This window comes from Chaetodon auriga, chromosome 18 (genome assembly GCF_051107435.1).
Source record: "Chaetodon auriga isolate fChaAug3 chromosome 18, fChaAug3.hap1, whole genome shotgun sequence".
In the NCBI taxonomy this organism is placed as follows: domain Eukaryota; kingdom Metazoa; phylum Chordata; class Actinopteri; order Chaetodontiformes; family Chaetodontidae; genus Chaetodon; species Chaetodon auriga.
The window spans coordinates 4,180,300-4,203,503 of NC_135091.1; the positions used below are offsets into that span (position 1 = coordinate 4,180,300).

Here is a 23,204-nt window from a genome sequence, read left to right on the forward strand (position 1 = left end):
AAGGCAGAAATCCTCTCATCAGTTAGTTGCTGAATTTTGCATTTAACAGTTTTGAAGTGCTGATATTTTTTATTGTTTGAAGCTGCAGAAAGTCGACAGTTTGGACCAAATCAAAGTTTCTGTTGCTTCTCCCTCATCCCTCCATCCTTCCAGGCCTCCCTTCGCTCGTTCCCCAGCCTACCACAACCAGTCCTGGCCCGGGGTTCGACCTGCCCTCTCTCCTACCCTTCACCCCTCTCATCCTCCTCCTCCTCCTCCTCACCCTCCTCACCACTCCCAGCAGGGAACCTATGCTCAGGCCCAACCCACCGTGCAGACCCCCCCTGAGCATTATGGGTAGGTTCGGTACCAGAGCCTGACAGATACAGAAACATGACATTTCAGGAAAGCCTTTTTTTTTTTTCCTAAAGTGTTTCCTCGTTGGATTAGCATCGCTATTATGTGGTGTGTCATCCAAAATCCCTTTGCAGAATTTGACTTGAGGACACAGCTGCAGTGCTCTTTTTCACTGAAGTGGTGAAAGCTAACAAAATGTATATACACACTGTCACACCCCCATCCGCAAGCTGCCACATGGCTGTTACTTGTGAAGTGAAAAGGAGAATGTCAATAAAAGAACTAGAGAGATAAAAACACCTCAGATACTCAAAACTGCTTATGTGGTGCCATGATGACACACACACATAGACTCAGAAGGTGGAAACAGTACCAGCCAGGCGCTTGATAAAGCTGTATGTATGTATGTGTCGGGCTCTGCTGCACTCAGAGAGGTTACAGGGTGTTTTACTAACCAGACCGCTTTCTGCCCTCTGGCGGCTCCTGCATGGCTTCAGAGGTGCTGCTCCTGCTGCGTCTTCACCAGGAAATAAGACAAACTGGTTTAATATCCACAGCTGCTTAAGCTTAATGTGTGCTCAGTCAGTTGAAACTTTAAACAACTCTTAGCTAAAGATGAAATGTTGCACGCTGAGTAACAGGACGGTGGAGTGATTTCACCCTGCAGGTCCGACTGGTTCACCCGCCAAAGAGATAAACAAGTGCACAATAGGTTGTTTGCAGATGACGTCGCTCTTTTGTTGTGGTGCGAACTGCAGATGGAGGACCAGAAGTGGTTTGCTGCATAGGAAGCAAGATAACACACACTCAGAATGCATGTTTTGCATCGTTTACGGTTGCTCACATCGATCAAACCAAGAAACCGTGAGGGGCTTTTAAAATTCGGGTTGCACATGGACGGTCTGCGCAGACCCTTGTGGATGTTTGTAGATGACAAAATTTACATCTCTCATAAGACCGTATGCACTGACTAACATGAGTTAGTACATCTGTGTTTGCAGACACCCAGTTGCAGAATTGCAGCCACGTAGCTTTTTAGCCATTTATCCATCAAACGACACCTTTCATCCTATTGAACACGTGTAAATTCTGTGACGAAATCATAAAACGCAAGTAAAGCAAATGATAAGCAAGGGGACGTGAGACCGCATGCTTGAGAGGTGCGACCGGCTGATCTAACCTGCCAGCTGGAGAAGATCAGAACAGATCATGAGAAATCCTTCAGTTCTTTCTCTACATCTGTCTTTTTCTCTGTTCTCAGTTTTTGTCTCCAATAACTGCACGAGTCCTGGAGACAGACACCTTATTCCTCCTCCTCTGCCTCAGCGTGACCTCCTGCATGCAAGCTGCTATCTCACCAGCTCGATCACATCTGGTCATGATAATGAAAAACCTTTTTCTTCTTCTGTGGTATCCAGGCAGAGCAGCTACCTGGGCATGGCACCAATGGGAGGAATGGGCCCTGGTGGCCCTGGAGGTCCTGGAGGTCCTGGAGGTCCTGGAGGTCCCTATAGCCAGCAATCAGCCAGTAACTCTGGGAGGATGACCCCGCAGGGACCGCCCTACAGCGCCCCGTCCTCAGGTAGGCTCACGGACCCCAGTGCTGTTAGGATCAGGAGTTTTTTTCTGAATGCTTGATCTTTTGGAAGTGATCTCATAATTAAAATCTTTCAGGCCCCATGATGATGCCAGTCGAGGGGATGGGGGCTCATCCAGATGCTAAGCAGAGGGTTGAGCTCAGCAAAGAGGGCATCTCCCCTGCCACCGAACCACCCAAACCCAAGGTGCGTCCTTTGGCTTCCTCAACCAATCATAGTGGCTGTTTGCTCTGCCAGTCACACCAGCTCCCACGTTGCTGTTATGCTCTCCAAGCATGCTCTAACAGATGCATGCGTGCTGAGCCAAAGTCGGGAATGCATCTTAATAGCACTGATGCAGGTTTTGAATGGTCGTATTAAGTATTTGTGTTGAACCTTTCATGCAAAGACGCAGCGTGGAAAAAAAATGATTCAGGCTTGGAGCGTTACACAGTGGACTTCTGTTGGGAGAGCAGGCGGAGGAAGCTGTCCCAAAACCTTCCTAGAAATGAGGCCATGACCTCATGTGTGCAGAGAGTTTGAGAAACGCTGCGTGTGGGTCTCTTGTTCCCATGCAAACAGCATTTTAGGTCACGAAAGCCTACATGCACACGTAGAGCAGAGTGTTTGGACACGATGACGTCATCACCTCGGTTCCTTGCTCGTTGTTGCTTTGAGTTATGAGCACCCATCTGAAATGACAACAATGGAGGACCACTGGTAGTTTACATGTAGTTAGCACTGCGAGGCCGTGTGAATACCTACAAGTAAATAAATAATTAGCCGCATTCGTTTGTTTTCAGTTACTTCCGCCAAAGGAAAATAAGCTGCTCAGAGTGTCCGTCTGCGGTATTTGATGAATCGTGGATGTAGACTTTATCGCCGCCTACTTCATGACGTTTCCAAAGCCATGTCAAATAATCGTGATCTCGATATTGAGCAGAATAATCGTGATTTTCATTTTTGCCATTCTTGAGCGGCCCTGGCGTCTGTCGGAGAAGTAAAGTGTAATTCAGGTTGACGTGTCAACTTTTCCGTGCAGCCTTTTCCAACCAGCAGAGTTTTCACAAAGAAAGTGATTCCCTGGTGCTTTTTTTCTATATTCCTAGTTGGCACTCCTCATTTTGCTCGACAGTATTGATCAATTTGTTTCCAGCAGCATGGTGTTCGTTACGCTTGTCATTGTTTCATCTGGGTTTGACTGTTTTGGAAGTGTTACAGAACACCCAAAATAACCAGTTCCTGCCATCGGGAGCCAGACTTCCCTCCGACGCAGCTTCTGTTTAGCTTTTTTTCTTCTTCTCTTGCTTGTTTTGTCTTGTTTTTCTGCACTTGTTTAGTTCCCTCTCGCTCAGCAGCTGGAGCGTTTTGAAAGCTCTGACTTCTCCTCCTCGCTGCTCTCTTTTGACTTGCCTCTCCTCATTATCCGACAGTGAAGAGTCGGCCTTGATCACAGATCTGTGTAGGATGTAGATCTGGCGGTCGGGGTTATGTGAGACGACTTGTCTTTGTCTCCGCTTTGACTCCGGTTCACTTGATGAGAAGTGGCTGCTTTGTGTCTGCAGTTTGTCGAGGAGCTACAACAACGAGTCGTGGTGTTTCTCCGGAGCTCCGGAGAGACTGTTGCTGCTAATTTCTGCTGCTTTTTGTTTTGTGCTGAAGCAGCTTGCTCATATTTTGATGCTCCGCTGGTTAGGTGTTTTTTTTTTTCTTTTTTTTCTGTCAGAGAGACTTCAGAATAGATGTGAGACAACAGGAAAGCGTGAAGATGGTGGAAACTTTAAAGTCTAGAAGCTCAGTTGGCTGTTAAAATTCCACTATTTTCCCAGATAACTAGATAACAGAATAACTCAGAATAACAATAACCTGGTGCGTAGACTGAGGCGGGGATCCGTGCCGTTTGAAGCAGAGGTGAAACCTGCCTGTGTTGTTTTTGATATTTGGCCACTAAATCCTCTCCTTTAAAACTGATTTTGCTCTTACAGGGTTTTATTAAATGTGTATATTTTAAAAGATTAGAATTGAACAATAATAAAGAAAGTTAGCATTTACGGAAAAAGCTTGTCACACATGCTGGTCGTAAGGCCATTAGTGAACATCAGTGCTCTTTGTGGAAAAGTCTTGAGTTGCCAGGTTTTATCCACACCTTCAGACGTGCAATGACAGGTGAATCTTTCTTGGAAGTTAAAACAGTAATCTGTTACTAAATGTTTGGTCTTCAGACGGTTATTAACCAGGTTTTAACCACAGAAAAGACAGCTCATAACCTGCTCGCTGGTGTTTGCTACTTGTCTGCTGTGCGATTTAACCAGACTGTCCATTTGCTGCCGGCTGCTAAATGCTAACGCTAATGTCTGAAGCAAGGATTTCCTCTTGTACTTCTGCTTGTTGGCTCTGTGAATGTCGAGTCGTGTGCGCGCGCTCCCTCCGAAACATTAAAAACAAAACTCTTATTTTGATTTAGACATTTCTGTTCTGCCGTGCTGACGTACCCTGACCACGTGGCTCTGTTGTGTGTGTTTGTGTATGTGTGTATGTGTATGTGTGTGTGTGTGTGTGTGTGTGTGTGTGTATGTGTGAATGATTTGTGTGTTTTGTATCACAGGACAGCTACAGCTCTCAGTGTGTGTCCAAGCCCCCCACCCCCTCCCCCATGTCCCCCAGCTCAGCTAGTCTGTCCTCCTGTCACGGGGAGGACAGTGATAGCATTAGCAGCCCCGCCTGGCCCAAGACGTCAACAAGCCCTGTAAGTGCAAACAAAAGCACATTTTTTTTTGTCTGTTTTTTGTATTTTTGCGGGTTCTGCTGTGTGTAAATGTCAGATCATGCAACTTTTTTTTTGGATGATTTTTGACTATGACCATGCGCTTTCATCACCATGATGCCCTGCTTCCTGCTGCTGACGTGTGAAAACCTCGTAACTCCAGATTCTGTCGCTTTTAGTCTCACTCTTGGATCAGTTGATGGGTTTTGGTTATTTTGCTCTCCTGCCCTGTTATAATCCATCAGGTGATGGTAAAACCACACAGGTGTTTCCTCTGTTTTTCAAGTATTACAAAACGTGACTCTTTGGAGATGCAAGGTTTTCATTGGACAAAGCAGCATTGTGCTTGCATCTTTATTATTATTTTTTGTAAATTTTAGGGGTGTCACGATTCTCCAAAATCCATGATTCAGTTTTATTTACGTAAGATACAAATATAAACTACATGATATGATGTTTATGATATATGATACAATAACAGCAGCTTATTTCAAGGAAACTGGTCAACGTAGAAGGAAAAAGAAGCGTCACTAGATGGCAGAACTTGATTGGTAGTTTCCTCACATTGTGTGTGGCAGCATGTGCAGCGTAGCCTACAAACTGTAGTTTTTCCAACAACTTAATTTAACGGGGAAGGCAACATGCTGCCTTCAGGGAAGCAGGAGGATTTTCCTGTTCTGTTTCCACACAGTCTGCTCTTTGGACTCTGACACGACGCACACGAGTAGAAGAGTCAGTGATCGATCGAGAATCAAAATCGTGACACCCCTAGTAAATATTGCAGTCCTAACGCTGCTTTTTTATTGTGTTTTGCTTTGTAATATGATTTTCTCGTTGTTTACTGTGAGACTTTCTCATTTTAAAGGCAGTTCAAGTTCAAATTTCCTTCATTTAAAAACCCGTCGGAGACAAGGCAGCAGCATCTCAGGCTGTTGACAGACGGAGAGGGCAGAGGTCATCAGCATCATGAAAGATTAACGAGACTCTCTCTGTGCGTAGGAATCTTAGATGGCAGTAAAGTCAAGTTTTACGTCGAGCTCCCAGCTGGATTTGGGGTCTTCTTGCTGTAGATTTGTCCTCAGTACGATCTAAAACTTTCAAAGTACAATGTCAACTCCCCCATCGATGAGAGAGGGAGCGCATTGCATTCATTCGGCTGATGCTTTTAACCCAAAGGGATTACAATAAGTGCATTGAAGCAGGTAGGGAGTGTGTCCCTTTTAAACAAACGACTAAAAGCATGTTCAGTGCGACAGCTCGGGTCCACAGAGATGGGTTTGATTATAAAGAAATGACGAGTAAGTGCTTCACTCTGGTGACTGTGAACGTGGCCGGATTGGCAACAATGCACAAAAAAGTCTCGCTTGAGCGATTACTGGTGTGTCCAGGGTCTAATGAAGGACCCTGTGGTCATGGAAGTGCATTGAAAGCACAGTGATGGTGGGTGTTGTCTAGGTGAAGGTTGTGTGGTTGAACTCATAAGAAACATTACGTCACAGAAAACTGGTGTGATTCCAGATGTTTTGTGCGCTTTAAGAAATGATGAAATGAAATTGGGAAATCCCATCTGAATGAACTAACTGGCCTAAATGTTGAAAACACAGGAGAAACACAAAATGGACTCTAATAGTTGAAACTCAACTGTCCTAATGAGAAAGTCTCATCCCGTCAGCTGTGACTGTGTCGTCGGCCATCTTTGACACGGCTGGCTGTGCGTTGGTGTGTCTGACGTCGTTCAGCTGTGGTGAACACGGAGGTCGCTCCTCCGGTTGCGTTTCAGTGCCGATGGTTCGCTGCAGTGCTGCCCCACCTCCTCAGCTATTTACAGACCCACAATTGAACCCATTTTCAGAATTTGTTTCTGTATTTTTAAAGGGTTGTCAGCACACATGCACTGAAATCAACGACCTCTGGTCAGTATTTAAAACATTTTTTTAAAATGATGCGCAGTGGAGAGACTAAAAGAAGTGTTATGAATCCATTGACTTTGCAGTTTCTCTGTGTTTGGATGAACAGGATGTGGTGCTGGAGGATTTGACTGAAATGAGGGGCTGGGTAGTACTGTTGTGTTGTGTGTGTGTCATTGTGATGTGACCGTACTTAACTGTCGTGTAGGACTGCAAAGTATTCACTCATTAAAAATGTTTTTACTCGTTTTCCAGCAGATATTGTAACTTTAGGAAACAGGGTTAATTTGTTGGATGTTTTTCGGCTTTTTGCTAAATATTTTGATGACACTGGACTGATGCCTTTCTGTGTAATTATAAATTATTAATTAAAATGGTCAGAAAATGCTTAAAATGCGACAGTTTGTTTTAAACAGCCCTGTCTTTGCATCAGAAGGGACAGTTTCATAATTTGACCCTCTGAACCTGATCAGCGTCACCACACTCTTCCACCTGGATGGATGAAAAAATGCAAGTCACACTTTGAAGATATTATATTAAACATAAGGACCAGTTCTCCCAAATTACAGAAGAAAAGCATGCTTTATCTCCTGTGGTGTTGCCTTGTAGATTGCTTTGTGCACTTCATTTGAAAAATGGATGAACAGGACTGCTTTAAAGTAGATTCTGGTGGATTTTGGCAGCTACATCAGCCTGTCGTTCCCTCCCTGTGTGGTTTTTGGTGGTGTTGTGCCGTCCTTGTCCGGTGTGTAAGCTCGAGGCTGACCGCGGTCTCCGTGTCTCGGTCTCTGCAGAAGCCCAGCGTGGCCACCATGACCAACGAGAAGATCACTCGGCTGTATGAGATGGGCTCTGAGCCGGAGAGGAGGTTGTGGGTGGACCGCTACCTGTCCTTCATGGAGGAGAGGGGGACGCCCGTCCCGAACCTGCCCGCCGTGGGAAAGAAGCCTCTGGACCTCTGCAGACTCTACCTGGCTGTCCGAGAGATCGGAGGCCTGGCCATGGTGAGAAATCCATTTTTTCCTTCCCTGCAGTTTTAAAGGTGAGTCATTCCAGAGGATTGTTGATATTCACTGATTAATGTGTCATGGGGGGTAAAGCTGGCATGCTAACACGTAATGGCATTGTGAGGAAGGAGAGACGGTGATGTGAACAATCCAGAATGACTCACCTCATCTTCAGTGTTGGCTTTAAGACAGAGAAAAACAGACAATCTGAGACTTTGTACAAACTGCAGCCAGATACTGTTTGGCATTTTTGCTTGGAAAAAAATGACGTGAGCGCTGAATTTTCTGTTGATCGTGAATCAATAAATGTGTGTGGCTGAAATGACTCATTTTAGTAACAAGACATGGGAAACTATTTTGGTCTGCAAGTGTCCTTCTAGTTATAAATGTCTTTGTTTTCATGGTTTGTCTCGTTGCTGCTGCTTGTTTGATTTTCGGTGGGATTGACGATGAATTGAGTTCATAAATGTGTTCTCTTCCTCCTCCTCCTCCTCCTCCTCAGGTGAATAAGAATAAGAAGTGGAGGGAGTTGTCATCCCAGTTAAACGTGGGGACGTCCAGCAGCTCGGCCAGTTCTCTGAAGAAGCAGTACATCCAGTACCTGTTCGCCTACGAGTGTAAGGTGGAGCGAGGAGAGGAGCCTCCGCCTGAGGCCCTGGGACCCGCTGGAGACACCAAGAAGCCTCTGTCACTCCAGGCCAAGATCCAGCCACCCTCCCCAGGTGAGGAATCACCTGTTTTCTGTTAGAACTTCACAACCGCAAGTACTTAATAACCTGTAACCTGAGACTTCTGCTAAACTAAACCTTAAGGAAGCTGTGAGGTTTGGTTGGGTGTTCTTGCTGGTTTGTCCCTACAAGCACAAAAAACAAGTGTTTTATAGTGAACCCACGAGGATTACAAACAAACAGTGTATGACGGTGGACCGTACAAGTGAAAGTTTACAACCAGGAGACGTGATTCCTCTGCGGACCGGCTGACAGATGTCATCAAGCGTTGTGACTCTTTGTGTAAACGTCTCATCATGTCCCACATTTCCATCAGAGACGCCTGAATAACAAGGCGTCACTTTACAGAAAGAGGAAGCCAGCAATGTTACGGGTTCTCTGTGGGAAAAGAGCTTAAATGATGCCACACACACACACACACACACACACACACACACACACACACACACAAACTCTCATCTGATTATGTAACAGAGAAGCAGAGTGAGTTGTCAGGCGGGGGAGGTGAGTGTGAATGTAAACATCAGTGACCTCAATCTGACCCAATTTCCCACGATGCCTCTCTTCCTCTCTCTCTCTCTCCCTCGCTCGCTCACTCTCACACTTCAGAGTTGATTAAATGTGTTCATACAAACTAAACCCCCAGCGACTACATATCTGGTCAAAAGTGAGTTTAGATCAGAGTTTGACATCTAAGTTTACTTTGAAAATGATTGTTTTATAACATTGAAGCACGTAAACTAAGTAAACTGCACAAACTTTACTTTGGCTAGCTTCAGCTACCTGGTCAGACAGCCTTAGCTGAAGCTGATTTACCCACTTCTTCCTCCATCCCGACGCTCTGTGGTGGGACTGATTCCCCAGATTCAGCTGATCAGGAAAGAAAATATAAGGGAAACAATGCGTTATTAATAATAAGCACTAGGCTGATTTGAGCTGCAGCCGATCACACTGATAAGATCGATCACAACATTGCTGACACCACAGTGAACACAGATAACAGGTTAAACTCAAGTGCATCAGCCCCAAGTTTCACATCTTATTTTTCTGATCCACTATCTTGTTACAAATCTGTGTTAATTGTAGGTCTGAACACCTTTCTTCAGTTATTACAAAGATTCCTCTGTTATTTCCCGCCACTTTTATTGTGGATACAGTTAAAGTCAGAGAAAGTAGGACAGTCTGTGTTTCAGCAAGAAACACTTTTTACATCATTTATCGTCATTTTCGTTCAGTCGAGCGAGGCTGATAATCCCTGAGCGTCAGGTTTGATATGATTTCATATCATTTTAATTTTCTTTGAAATATTTATCCTTATAAATTATTTCCAATGTTGCAAAGGTTGCATAATCAGAATATCAGTAAGCACTATAATAAAAATAATAAATAATAAAATAATAAAAATGCATTCTGCCTGCAGAAACGCTTCCTGTGCCTCTGAGCAGGACAGTGTAAACACAGAATGTAGGTTGTTATTCATGAGCAGGTGTTTGTTAAACAGGTAAAAGGCTGCAAAGGGAAAACACTGCTGCTCCGGCACCGATAGCTGAGCCTTCATTAACATTAGCAGAGTGCACACGTGTGCAGAGCCAATCAAAAGTCTCGACCGCTGACGTCTGATCCGGCGGTGATCGGCTGCCCTCAGTAGAAATGGACGTCGCTTCATGTTTGTCATGCCTCCACGCCTACATCGTGACCGCACCAAGCCATGCAGATAGGTTGGTGAAGTCTGACCTGCCCACTTGTAAAAAACCGTGGGGACTGTCTGTCTTAAAGATCTGATTTGAGAATGAAATCTCATTGGCCTGCAGTCTGAACAAAGGCTAAGACACAAGTAAAGATGAGCCATCTGTCAGTTTGGATCCTCCAACTTCTCTGCAGAGTAACCTCACAGTTATGATCCCTGCTGGTCTCCAGGAAGCTGTTGGCTCCCAAAAAGTCCACAAGTACTGAAATAACCAGTCTGGTCCAAAAAGGCTTTATTGTTATTATGACTCCCAGTGATATTTGTGGTCCTCAGTTTCTCTCGGTCCACCTCTTTTTTTAGGCATGTCTGAGTAACTGCTGTGCAAAGTCACATGACAACATGTAACCCTCGTTCTCAGCAGGTTTTCTGTCTGGTCTGTATCTCTGCAGCCAACTCGGGCTCCCTGCAGGGCCCCAACACACCTCAGTCCAGCAGCAGCTCCCTGACCGAGGCCCCCGGAGACCTGAAGCCCCCGACCCCCGCCTCCACCCCGCACAGCCAGGTGGGCCCCCAGCCTGGAAACCGGTAAGGGGATGAGCTCAAACCCTAAATTCACCTGAGGGATTCAGTCAGGTGTTATTCTGAGAATCCTGAGGGAGTAAAATTCACTCAAAATCGTTTCTGCTGTGGTTTATCTGTCAGGAACATGGGAGGGGTGAGCATCCAGGACCCGTTCTCCGAAGGCAGCGATCCAGCTTTCCACAACAAGCGAGGCCTGGGACCTGGCAGCGCCCCCTACCAGCAGGGAGGAGGCCCGACGGATCCGTCAATGAGGATGCAGTACGAAGCCAACAAAGACCCGTACGGAGGACAAAGGAAAGGTGAGGAGGGAAAAACACTGTTGAAGCACTTTGTTGGTGGGTTGAATATTAAGGCTTATGATGACATTTAAAACTTCTGTAACCATTAACACTGTCTTTAAGTTTGATATAGATCAGCTTCACCCTACTGATGTCAAACACAGTGATATCTTTTCTGGCTCTATCTGCCAGTGGTCCCAGATCCCTGTTGGTCTGTTCTCTGTCTGTCTGATCCAGGACCCGTTTCCACTGAGTACAAAGGGAAACCAGTTAATCAGTAGAGAACCAGCAGCTTTCTGGCCCTGGCCAGTGTGGAGACGGTCCAGTGCTGTGGACTGGAAAGTCTCATTACTCTGTGTGTTATTCAGGCCTTTAGTTGCAGCCACTGTGCTGTGCTGCCCCCTGGTGGTCAAAACTCAACTGTTTTTTTATCATTTAATTCTGTTATCTGGTGTTGCACACACATTACATCACCCCGCAGCATTTTCCAAAATCCTCAATCAGTTTTTAGATTTTCTACCTTCCAGGCAATTAAAAGTAGTTTTAAAAAACAACACGGAAAATAAAATAAATCTGAATAAAATAATGAAGTTAATCTGCATCATTTGTGTTTTTATGATTGATTTTCATTCTTACCAAACTAAATAATGTACCTTTGGCTTCTTTCCTTCAGGTCCGGGGCCTGGCGAGGCCTTTGGTCCTGGTCAGATGCCCAGCGGTGCCATGCAGGACATGTACCCCCGTGGGCCGCCCTCTGGGCCAATGACAGGGATGGGCCCCAGACCGCAGTACCCCTACGGCCCCGGCTACGAGCGCAGGTCGGATACTGGTCAGGCAGCTTGAGGGCTCTCTGTGGTTTGGAGTTTCGTTTGCAGCATTTAAAATTTGCTTGGAGCATAATTGTGCATCCCGACCTCAGCGTGCATTTTTAAGTCATTGTTGTGTGAACGTGTTATTCCTAAAATTAAAAAAGGTCTGTTCTGCTGTTACTGAACACAGAGAAATAGAATATGAGAATCCTTTGGTGGAGGTGATGAGGACTTGGGCTACAACTTTTTGTGCTGGCAAGTACATCTTCACATTTAGCATTTCTAAGAGTCATTTCCTGTACTGCAGGCCGGACCACGTGATGGGGCCTGATGGAAGCATGGCACCCCCTGGAGGTCAGAACAGCATGGGTCCCTCTGGAAGCGAGGCTGGCATGTACCCCAGCAGATACCCCCACCAGAGGTGAGAGGAGGGCCGGGAAAGAAAACACATTTTTAAAAGTGTTCTTCAAGTTTGTAATTTAGTTTTTTCTTTGAGTGTTTAAATCCATTTGGACACACTCTTCTCCCTCCCTTCAGGCATGGACATGATGGTTACGGGCAGCAGTATCCTCACAGCATGGCCTACAGTTCCCATCAGCCCCTGTACCCTCAGCAGCAGGTGAGCACTGTCTCTGCTTCATGCTGCAGAATAAATTTAACACACTACTTAGCAAGAGCTGAATCATGAAGCAGTAAAGTGAGCTTGTCCTGAAGCATGTTGATGAGGAATGATCCAGACCAGCTGCAGCATGTTTCTGATTCTCCGTCGTGTGTCTGCAGGGTTACAAGCGTCCGATGGAGGGTCTGTATCCTCCTGCGAAGCGTCATGAAGGCGAAGCATTCGCTGTGCAGCAGTTTGGCTCTCAGCAGCCCGACATGTTCGGCCCCTATGGTGGAGGAGGCGGAGGCTACATGGGCCCCGAGCGGCGGCCGGTCCAGGGCCAGTACCCTTATCCTTACACCCGGGACCGGCAGGGACCCCCGCAACATGGCATGATGGGCTCAGGACCATCAGCAGTGTCTGGGGGCCCCGGAGAGGGGCCGCAGGCCAATATGTGGCACCCCAGGACAGACATGGGGTACACCTACAGCCGGCAGGGCCAGGGACCCCCCTACCCTGGCATGGGCCGGGGAGATGACCAGGAGGGCAGGGCTCCCCAGGACAGCCAGTGGCCCCCCAGTCATCCAGGTCAACGCCAGCCTCCATATCCACCCCACTCCTCTTCCTCCTCCCCCTCCATGCCCCCTCTGCCCTCCAGACAGCCCCCCTCCTCCTTCCAGGCCACACCTACCGTTCCTAACCATGTGACCCGCTCTCACAGCCCCTCCTCATTCCCCCGGCCTTTGGGGGGTTCTCTGTCCCCCAACAGCGCCCCCTACCTGCCCTCTATGAAGAAGCCGGGGCACCCCGGTGTCCCCCCTGGCCCCCCGCCCAGTCAGAGCCTCCACCTCATCCACAGAGAGGTCAGCTTCCCCCCCAACTCTGTGGAGGCCACCCCGCCAAAACTGAAGCCAAGACGTCGGCACACCGCCAAGGACATCGGTTAGACAACACACACGCACACACACACACACACACACACACACTCAGACAATAAAACAAACTAGCTGTAGACACAAAGAACACATCAGAACTCGCACGTCTGTATAGTTTCACTTATTCAGTGACGACACTATGTTATTCAACTCATCCTATCAGGAACTCCAGAGGCATGGCGAGTGATGATGTCACTGAAGTCTGGCCTATTAGCAGAGAGCACCTGGGCTTTGGATACCATCAACATCTTGCTGTATGATGACAGCACAGTGGGCTCCTTCAGCCTCACACAGGTCAGACACACACGCGCGCACACGCACACATACACACACACACACACACAGTGTTGAGTTTGTAGCAACAGCAAATTAAAACAGGAACAGGTCAGAAAACAGGGAGGACCTGAAAAAAGAGGAGAAACAAAAGCCTGTCTCTGACATAAGCCTGTTTCAAAATAACAGCCTTGAGTTAAATCACGTTAAGAGTTTTTTTTTGGTTGTCTGGATACTGCAGAAGAAGAACTGGCATAAATATTGAATCTTTGTTAATAATAAATGATCAGCTGACCTCCTCCTGTTCTCCTGCAGCTGCCTGGTTTCCTGGAGCTAATCGTGGAGTATTACCGCCGCTGCCTCATCCAGATCTTTGGCATCCTGGAGGAGTACGAGGTTGGAACCGAGGGCCAGAGGACTCTGCTGGGACCCACACTTGACCCCCCCAAGAAGGAGGAAGTGCCGAAGGAGTCGCCACCTGCCATCTCCGAATCTAACAGCCAATCAGCTGAGGAGCAGAGGATACTGAGGACGTCAGCGGATGAGACGGAGACAATGTCACCGCCACCTACTGCTGCACCCACCATGGACACAGAGGAGGAGGTGAAAGACAGTGAATCTGTTGTCAAAGAGGAGGTGGAGGTGAAAGACGAGCACCCGGAGCGGGTAGAGCCCCGCCCCCAACAGGCCAGCAAGTATGACAAGCTGCCAATCAAGGTGGAGGAGACGGGGGAGGAATGGGAGGAAGTGGAGGAGCGCTGGGCAGAGCTCAGCCGACCCAACGGCTTCATCAGCGGCCTCCTGCACTGGAAGGCCGGAGGAGGAGACTCCACCACTCACATCCAGACAGGAGACTCCACCCCCAGAAACCTCTCAGCAGAGAGGGAGAAGAGAGGGGGAGGAGATGGAGGGAGGAGTCAGGAGAGAGGGGAAGGAGATGGCAGGCAGGAGGAGGGTAAGGAGGAGGCAGAGGTAGGCACGGAGAAGAACCAACCAGCCGACGAAGAGATACCAGCTGAAACACCAGAAGGTAAAGACCTTAACAAAGGTCACTCAGAAGGCAAAATAATGTTCATGTGTTGTTCCAGGTCAGACATTAAAAACACATTTTGAAAAGTAATTAATAATCTTTCATAAATTTAAATCATTGTATGAAAGATGATTGGAATTACATTGGCATATGTCTTTAATGGGGAACATCAGCATGTTTCCAGAGTTTCATCTCCAGAGCGACCTGTATGATAATTGTCCATGAGTGAGGTCACTTGAGTCAGCCTTTGTTGAACATCACAAGTTTGAAACTCAAATCTGTTGTAACTGTGGAGTTAGGAACAGGTGAGCTTACCAGTCCTCTGTAGCTGCTCCTCGTCTCTGCTGCAGGCTACAGGCTACATTAGCTGCAAGTAGATGATGTATGGTGGGTGATGTAGGTTCCAGGTTTTGACAAGGAAGAAGAGTGAGTGGAATAAAAAGTTGTTTCTGTGTAGCTGTGCATGTATTGTTGATGTGTTGTAGTGCTGGTTTTTCGCCACTAGGTGGTTCCCTTCCTGTTTGACAAGGATTTAGTCTGAACAGCTTGATGCCAGTTTATCAACATCAGTACCTGTTCAGACAGGTGAACTGTACCTTTAATGGTAAAAATATAAAACAACAACACTGTGTCTCCTCTCAAGGCTCCCTGTCAGAGGTCAGAGGTCAGACGTCCCTGGTTCAGAGTCCCATCAGCCCGATGGAGGACGAGCCTCGCTGCTGGGACGAGGCTCCGCTCTCCACGGCCGAATCCTGGCAGGACTCTCTGGCCAAACGCTGCGTCTGCATCTCCAACATTGTGCGCGGCCTGTCTTTCGTCCCCGGCAATGACAACGACATGTCCCGGCACCCTGGCCTGGTGCTGATCCTGGGACGGCTTGTGCTGCTGCACCACCACCACCCTCGCAGGAAACGGACACCGCCCTCCTACCAGCGGGAGGAGGAGCAGGGCCTGGCCTGTAGCCGGGACGAGTGGTGGTGGGACTGCCTGGCAGCGCTCAGGGAGAACACACTGGTGACGCTGGCCAACATGTCGGGCCAGCTGGACCTGTCGCTGTACCCCGAGAGCATCTGCCTGCCCATACTGGACGGGCTGCTGCACTGGATGGTCTGCCCGTCTGCGGAGGCCCAGGACCCCTTCTCCTCGGCGGGAGGCTTCTCCTCGCTCACCCCTCAGAGACTGGTGCTGGAATGTCTGTGCAAGCTGAGCATCCAGGACTGCAACGTGGACCTGCTGCTCGCCACGCCGCCCTTCAGCCGCCAGCAGAAGCTCTACGCCACGCTGGTGCGTCTCGTGGGTGAGAGGAAGAGCCAGGTGTGCCGGGAGATGGCGGTGGCCGTCCTGTCCAACCTGGCGCAGGGCGACCCCACGGCAGCGCGCACCATCACCCTGCAGAAGGGCAGCGTGGGAACTCTGATCGGCTTCCTGGAGGACAGCGTGACCATGGCTCAGTACCAACAAAGCTCGCACAGCATGCTGCACTCTGCTGCCACACCGGAGCCGCCCAGCGTTAACATGATGTGCCGTGCCGCCAAGGCGCTGCTGGCCATGGCGAGGGTGGAGGAGAACCGGACGGAGTTTGTTCTGTACGAGAGCCGGCTGCTGGACATCTCGCTGTCGGCCGCCCTCAACTCCTCAGTGGCTGCCATCATGTGTGAAGTACTTTTTAAAATTGGCCGCTCGTGACACGAACACCGCCACGGAGCACGCTCAGTGGCGCTAGAAGCAGCTCCGACCATGTGACGAACTGGCTCCTATTATATTTTTATTTAAAGAACAGAACACAAATGTTTTTACATACAAATGAATATATATAGAATATATATAGCTCCTCGGCTCCATCCGCAAAATGTTTATTTGGGATTTTTAAGTAATTTTAATACAAAAATATTTAATACTTGTATTTTTAATTTTTTTATTCTTTTGTCAGTTTGTTGTTTTGTTTTTGTTTTAACCAAAGTGTGATGGTGGAGAACGCTCGGGTTCTGGCTCTCTTTGATGTTTTTAATCAGACGTGGTCGTTTCTTTCTGTTTGCGGGGCTGTTTTTTGGGGGCGGGGTTAGTTAGATTTTGGAGGCGGGGTCAGATTTATTTAAATAGTGATATGTTGTAGATAGGCCTCTCTTTTCTCATGTGGTATGACAGAGGAAACACTGATGTTCAGTCATGTACTTTGTTTTGGTGCAATAGGTTTGTTTTGGGCGTTTTTTTTACTTTAAATGTGAATAATTTGATCATCTGCAGTTTGACCATCAGTATTTTGCCGAACCACAACAGTATCAAGCGTCACTTTCTGTTTTTTAAGAACTTTGTATGTGTCCTCCACCAATCAAATCCAAATTTCCCTCCAACGCCATCATCCTCCTGTGAATAGACGATGTACATTTGACTCGGTGACGGTAGCTGCTGATGAATTATCATCATTAATAATCACAACTCTGCTCACCTGAACGTTTAGTTTCTCTTCCCAGCAGGTGAAGACTTGTTTCTGTATTTAAGGAAAAATCCACAGTTTCAGGATGTTCTGGGGGTCGGCTCTGGGAGGGTGTGTTTGATTTGAGAGACTGTATGTACAGGAGGTCGGGGGGCGGGACTGTACTCATCATGTTGCTAACTGACACAACTTCAAAAACAGTTATAACAAATGTAAAGAGAGAAAAAAAAGAAAATCTCTACATCCAGAGCGTCTCCTGTTTGATTTGACAGACGTTTCTTCAGGATGAGATCTTTATATGTTCCACAACAAGAATAAACGTACATGAACTCTGGTTGAGCACTGTGACCGCAGCTCTGGGCTGGTTTGTGGGCAGAAAAACTGAGAAACTTAACATTTTTGATTAAATCTAGAACAGAAACTGAAAGTCTGCAGCCACAGTTGATCCCCTGAGGATTTGATGGTCATGAGAAAAACAAAATCGTTAGATAGATACGGTAATGTTAAGTCAAAGCTGCAGGACAAAGATAAAGTCTAAAGTTAATGTTAGAAGAATAAGATCTAACAAAATAATTTTTGTAATTACTAATTTTTTAAAATAAAGCCAAACTTAAGTGGATTTTGATGACTACGATTATATTTAAAGATTATGACACCATTAATAGTTGTTTTGAATATTGTGAGAAAGAAGTCGTGATATGAGAATTAAGTTGTAATTTTACAAAAGATATTTAAAATAAAGACAAAGTCTGTCAGTGAGGAAAAAGTCCTAATATACGACAAAATGTCGTGTTTGAATAAATAACGCTCGTGTTTTACAGTTAGTTATAAAAAAAAAAAAACGTGCGTCAACTTTAACAGCATTAACTACTGCGGCAGCGTTCATGATGAAAAAAGGAAACGTTTCTCTGATTATTTTGTCCCTCAACTCCTGTTTGTGTCCACAGGTCCATCGTCAGTCTGTGATCTTCAACGTCGCCTCTGAATTTCCCAGAATGCCTTTTTGACAACAGCTCGAACGCGGTTTTTCACCAGCCGATTTTAAGTCCTCAAAATTTGGAACGTCCCTGAAAGCACCACAGAGGGCAGAGATGAGATACCAAAATAAGAGCACGGCAAGAGTTTATATTTACGAGACGACGACGGACGACTTGAAGCGTCGGAGCTAAAACCTTCAATTCAGACGCGACGCGTCAACAACCACCACGCTTTTATTTACAGTCTGAACGCAGCAGCAGAGACATTTCTGTTACCCTCAGTCTGTGTTTGCTGGACTTAGGTCCAACTTTCTGACTTATTTTCAAACCCATTTTAAGCTAACTTTAGAATGCTAACATGCTAACATAGTATTTTCTGCTGTTAGCTGAAGCTGCTTCAGAAATTGAAAAAGTGCAGTCAAAGAGCATCAAGAACAAGCTGTCGAACATCGACCTCTGACCTTTGTGAACCAAGTACGTTACAACCAGTCAGCTTTCCAGAATGTAACATGTTTTCAGTGGAGTTCTTCTTAAAACCACCCTGTTCCCGCTCCTCCTCCTCCTCCTCCTCCTGCTTCTCTTCTTCCACGGAAAATAAAGACAAACCAACACACTGACGGTCAAATCACAAGTTCATATTCAGAGAAACGAATGTTTGTTGTTCAAATGACGCACACACTCAAACACACATCTTTATAAATATTTTTTAAGGGGGGGGGGGGGGGGGGCGGAGGTCTGGGTACCAGACTTGGACCAAACTGGTCCAGAGAGTTCTCCAGTCTCTGCTGAGTAACTCTTCAGCAGTTATGTTCAGTCTCTGTGTCCTCTCGTTTGATTGGTCCTCCAGCAGCAGCAGCAGCAGGTTACTTTGACTTGAAGACAGAGTCCCAGTCCACAGGTTCAGATCCAGCTGAGGACCCGGTGGACTTTGGGATGGACGGGAAGAAGGACTGCATCTTCTGTCTGAACTCCGACAGCTGAAAGAGGAAAGCAAGAGAGAAACCTGGTAACAGAGAGCTCTCCAGAAATTTCACTTATTTTCTCGAAGTATTTCAACATTATTTGAGAAATTTGTTCTTTAAATATTTCAACTTTATCTTAGACATTTTACAACTTGATTTTTGGAAATGTTTTAATTATAATATCAAATAATATTTCACTTTAATCTCAACTTTGTCCTTGAAAGTGTTTTTTTTTTTAATATTTCAACAATATTCCAGCAATTTTTCAGTTTTGACTACTGTAGAAATTGACTTTTTTTTTTTTTTTTTTTAATTTTGTTGCAGAAATTTTAGCATTTTTTCCCCCTCACAATATTTATTTTTTTCTTGAATCATTTCAATTTATTGTCTAAAATTTACAACTTAATTTTTGAAATTTTACAACTTTACGTTCCCGAGAACATTTTCACTTCGTTGACGAAGTGTCTGTTGTTATCAGTGGCCCGAGTGTCAAACAGAAAAACTTCAGTGTGTCCTCAGCGGCTGGTACGTACGCTGTGAACACCGAGGACTTTCCACACAGTGAAACTGAGCAGACCGACTCCACAGCAGGCGAACAGGGAGCCCCAACCCAGTGCTCTGAGGGCCAGAGAGGCCCCGCTCTCTGGGGCCGCTGCTGTGCCTACGACGCCCTGCAGGGGAACCAGAGTAGAGACCAGAGACAGTGAGACAACATGAAGGCAGCACGGAATAAATGAGCAGATAAATGAAAAATTGTTTTTTTGAAAGGCGAAAACGCAGCATGACATTAAAGCCAAGACATAACAATGATACAGTCATGGCCAAAAGTATGTGGACATCTGTGTGTGACTGAGACATGGCGTTCATGAACAGCTTCCTCAGCTGGCTTTAGTCTTTCCTCCAGATGTTGACCCTGCAGCAGGAGAACAAGGCTGTCCACATACTTTTGGCCACATACTGTATAAAATCTATTTCTTTGTCAATCAACTCGTCATTTCAGGACGACTTCTTAATTGTGGGAAAAGCCAGATTACACATTTTCATTCCCCATGAAGTTATATTGTAGTTTCACACGAAAGGACAGAAAGGTTCCCCTCTGACTCCTCTCCACCACACGAAGCCCCGCGCTTAATCTAATTTGACAGCTTTTACTTTTATCTGGGCCCTCTGGGGCCGAGGGTGAGACGACAAAGACGAGTCTGTGACAGAAACGGAGTCCGGGAACAAGCACTCGATTGTGCCCGAACGCCGAGTTTATCTCAGACACAAACGTCCATGTGCGTCATGTTTAATCAGATCCTGTGAGCAGCCAATAATCACGCAGCTCCAGCTGACAGGACGCGTTCACAGGCCGTGTCGAGAAATACCGAAATTTCATGCAGAGTTTGTTCTGAGGGCTATTTTCAGGAATGTGTCGAGACGTTTTCATCGCATCTGGTCAGGAGGGACAGCAGATGTGTCTCAGCTTCAGTTCAGTTCAGTCAGAGAGTTTAATCTCTGTCACCACTGCAAACCGTGAAGGTCAGAAATCTGAGAAAAACAAGACGAACTAAATCACATGTCAGCGTCAATAACAGCACGGCCGGCTTCTCACACACACGAGGAAAAACTGTACAGCTAAAGAGCCGCCAACATGTGCCACCTGTTCAATCTATCAGAGATTATTCAATACAAAAAATCAATCAGCAGCTGCTTTTATATGTGTTTACGTCACTTTTCAAACATAATACCAAAACTTTCTGCCTGCCGTTTCTCGAATCAGACAAAATTGAGTTACCTGCGTAAACAGAAACACAACTTGAGCCCCGTGTTTGTGTTCAGTGCGGCTGTACGGAGCATGTGGACATGGGAGATAACGTCAAAGTGTAAATCACACAGAGTCTAAAGACGCACGGTGAGTTACGACGCTGAGAGGGAGGAGAGTGTTTTCTGACATTAACTGCATCGATCTGAGTCTGTTTTATCTTAATTTCCTTCATGAGCTGAGTGTCACAAACCAGCAGCCGGGACGCAGGAACTGACTTCCTGCTGTTTTTCACCGTTTTCTGACATTTTATGCTCAAACAATGAACACAGTCGTTAGCTGCAGTCCTGACGCCTGCTAATGGCCACGGGAAGGATTTTGGTTCTTTGTTGAACTGTTTGGTGCAACAAAGCTGTTTTATTGCATTAAAGTTCATTCCGTAATGTCTCTTGTGCAAAAATGTATTTTTACAACTGAAAGGAGCATTACAGCTCAACAGGAAGCCACAGACATCTACACAAACAAAAACCAGCCAATAGAAAAAGTCAAAGTTGATGACAAATATCCAAAGCTGCAGTCTGATATCTAAAACAGATCAATAACTTGTAGCCTGTTGATTAGATGAGGAACACCATAAACACGTCTGTGCACAGTAGACATGTAGGAATATTTGCCGGTGTACCTTATTAAACCACTCTGGGCTTTTTTTCTTGGCAAGCGCCAACGTGGAGCCGAATCCTGCGATCATCCCTGCAGATGCCACCGTGGTCAGAAACGCTGCACCTGCACACAGGAAGTCAGGTGAGACGCTGAGAAACGGTTTCAGTTAAAGGAAAACTGTTTATGTCCGAAAAGCGACATGACTGGCAGTAAAAACACGCTTTTTGTGAAAGTGTTTTTGAATGGAAAAAACCAGTGTGAAGTATTGTGACCAGTGGTGGAGTGTACTGGAGTACTTCCATTTTATCCAAATCTGTATTTTTACTCCACATTTGTCTGAGAGCTTTAGGTACTAGTTACTTTTTCAGATTACAGTTTTTCTTCCCCTGTCCAGTGAAAACCACGTATCTCCAAATGTGTTGATTTTGAATGTAAACTGAAGGATATAGTGTTCATTATGGGTTGACAAAATTCTCCATCTTCAGCTAGATAAACTGTTTAAACGGCTTCTTTGATCAGCTGGAAAATGCATCGTCACAAAGCTGAAAACCATCACAACGTATTTCAGCGGAAGAGGGCTTCATTAAGTACAAAGCAACAACAACAAATATGGGCTTTTTATTGATTTTATTCAGCCGAATTGCTCAGAAAGACTTAACGTTTCAGACACAACAGTTATCATAATTAATTTCTTAGGCGGAATTCAGGATAACCACAGAAACCTTTAAATGTAGAATTTTTGAATGGAGTCTGGCGTCACGCTTTCATTGCACGTCAGGAAAAAGAACACCCCCGTGCACGATAAAACTACAAATTCAGCAGCAGTCATATTTCGTATTTTCAGGGTGTTCGGGTTTCTGAAGAAGTCAAGAAGTATAAAAATGCCTGATTTTTAAGTGGAGTTTGGTACGTAAAAGGGAAGAGAGAGAAGACAGGTCGACATTGCTGTGACCTCGGATAGAAAAACACGAGTAAATCACGACAAACAGCAAAGTCTGCTAACAGTAACAGTGAATATAAACTACAAGCTAACTGCTAACTTGCCTTTTAACATCTGCAGTTTGAGCTCCTCATCACTTTGTGCTCCTTCTCCCACACTGACTGCCGTGTTTTCACGAGCCGCTGTCATGTTGCTTCAGTCCGCCTGCGTCAAGTCGCCGGACAGAAACGACAACGATAGGAACGTTACAACGCTGTGTTTTAATCAAATCTTAATTTAGAACAGTAGAAAATTAGGATCCACAAAACATAACTCTATCTATAATTTGTTCTATGCAGAAGACATTGTCTGCATTTATTTTACAAATTTAAGTCAAGTATCTATTAATTTTATTACGGAGATGGCGGAGAGAGTCAGAGACGGAATCCTGGAGCAAAGATCGTCTATTATACAAAGATTATGGCTCTCTGGAGGAGAACATGAAGAGGTCTCACTCTCTATCCTGAAAACTATTCGAATTTGCAATTATATCAGATTATCTATATACACTTATTCATTTGTTAGTCATGTTTCATAAGATCGCCATATGTTTACAAGTTACAAGTAACTAAATATGTCTTAGAAATGTAGTGAAGTAAAGAGTACAATATTTTCCTCAGAACAGCAGTGTAGTAGAAATAATCAGTGGCATGAAAAGAACAGAGTCAAGTTAAGTACAAGTACTTCAAGTCTGTACATGTATATAGTTACATTTCACTACTGATCATGGTTCACTGTGGTTTCGTTTTTCCCAGCAGAGTGGATCCTCACCTCAGTAGAGGATCTGTGAAGCCTGGGTCTCGGAGCTCCAGCAGCTCTGCGGAGGATCAGGATGCTCTTCACGTCCTCCTCCTCTTCCTCCTCCTCTTCCCCACAGACACAGACCCTCTGATCCTCCAGAGCCGCTGCTGTGTCCCGATCCTGTCCCGCTCCC

The 23,204-nt window shown here is 45.9% G+C and overlaps 2 protein-coding genes across 4 annotated transcripts in view; one reads left to right on the forward strand and one right to left on the reverse strand.

The window, feature by feature from the left end:
• Positions 1-17,296, forward strand: part of arid1b (AT-rich interactive domain 1B) — a 40,862-nt gene extending 23,566 nt beyond the window's left edge. The window contains exons 9-23 of one of the 3 annotated variants that reach the window (XM_076756942.1): positions 154-336; positions 1,755-1,918; positions 2,011-2,120; positions 4,519-4,659; positions 7,379-7,588; positions 8,094-8,313; positions 10,456-10,591; positions 10,709-10,887; positions 11,540-11,684; positions 11,983-12,096; positions 12,213-12,294; positions 12,456-13,218; positions 13,375-13,505; positions 13,800-14,514; positions 15,158-17,296. In XM_076756942.1, the coding sequence (XP_076613057.1) occupies positions 154-336; positions 1,755-1,918; positions 2,011-2,120; positions 4,519-4,659; positions 7,379-7,588; positions 8,094-8,313; positions 10,456-10,591; positions 10,709-10,887; positions 11,540-11,684; positions 11,983-12,096; positions 12,213-12,294; positions 12,456-13,218; positions 13,375-13,505; positions 13,800-14,514; positions 15,158-16,200 (4,336 nt within the window). In that variant the 3' untranslated portion in view covers positions 16,201-17,296. The remainder of the gene's footprint in view (positions 1-153; positions 337-1,754; positions 1,919-2,010; positions 2,121-4,518; positions 4,660-7,378; positions 7,589-8,093; positions 8,314-10,455; positions 10,592-10,708; positions 10,888-11,539; positions 11,685-11,982; positions 12,097-12,212; positions 12,295-12,455; positions 13,219-13,374; positions 13,506-13,799; positions 14,515-15,157) is intronic. The other 2 variants (XM_076756943.1, XM_076756944.1) reach the window with 2 other exon arrangements.
• A 1,243-nt stretch (positions 17,297-18,539) lies between these two features.
• On the reverse strand, positions 18,540-23,160 carry tmem242 (transmembrane protein 242). Its single transcript, XM_076756946.1, has 5 exons — positions 23,042-23,160; positions 22,336-22,435; positions 21,314-21,414; positions 19,421-19,558; positions 18,540-18,902 (listed from the first exon to the last, which is right to left on the reverse strand). The coding sequence occupies exons 2-5, from the start codon at positions 22,418-22,420 to the stop codon at positions 18,789-18,791; spliced, it is 438 nt and encodes a 145-aa protein (XP_076613061.1). The 5' UTR covers positions 22,421-22,435; positions 23,042-23,160; the 3' UTR covers positions 18,540-18,788.
• Between the last annotated feature and the right edge of the window lie 44 nt (positions 23,161-23,204).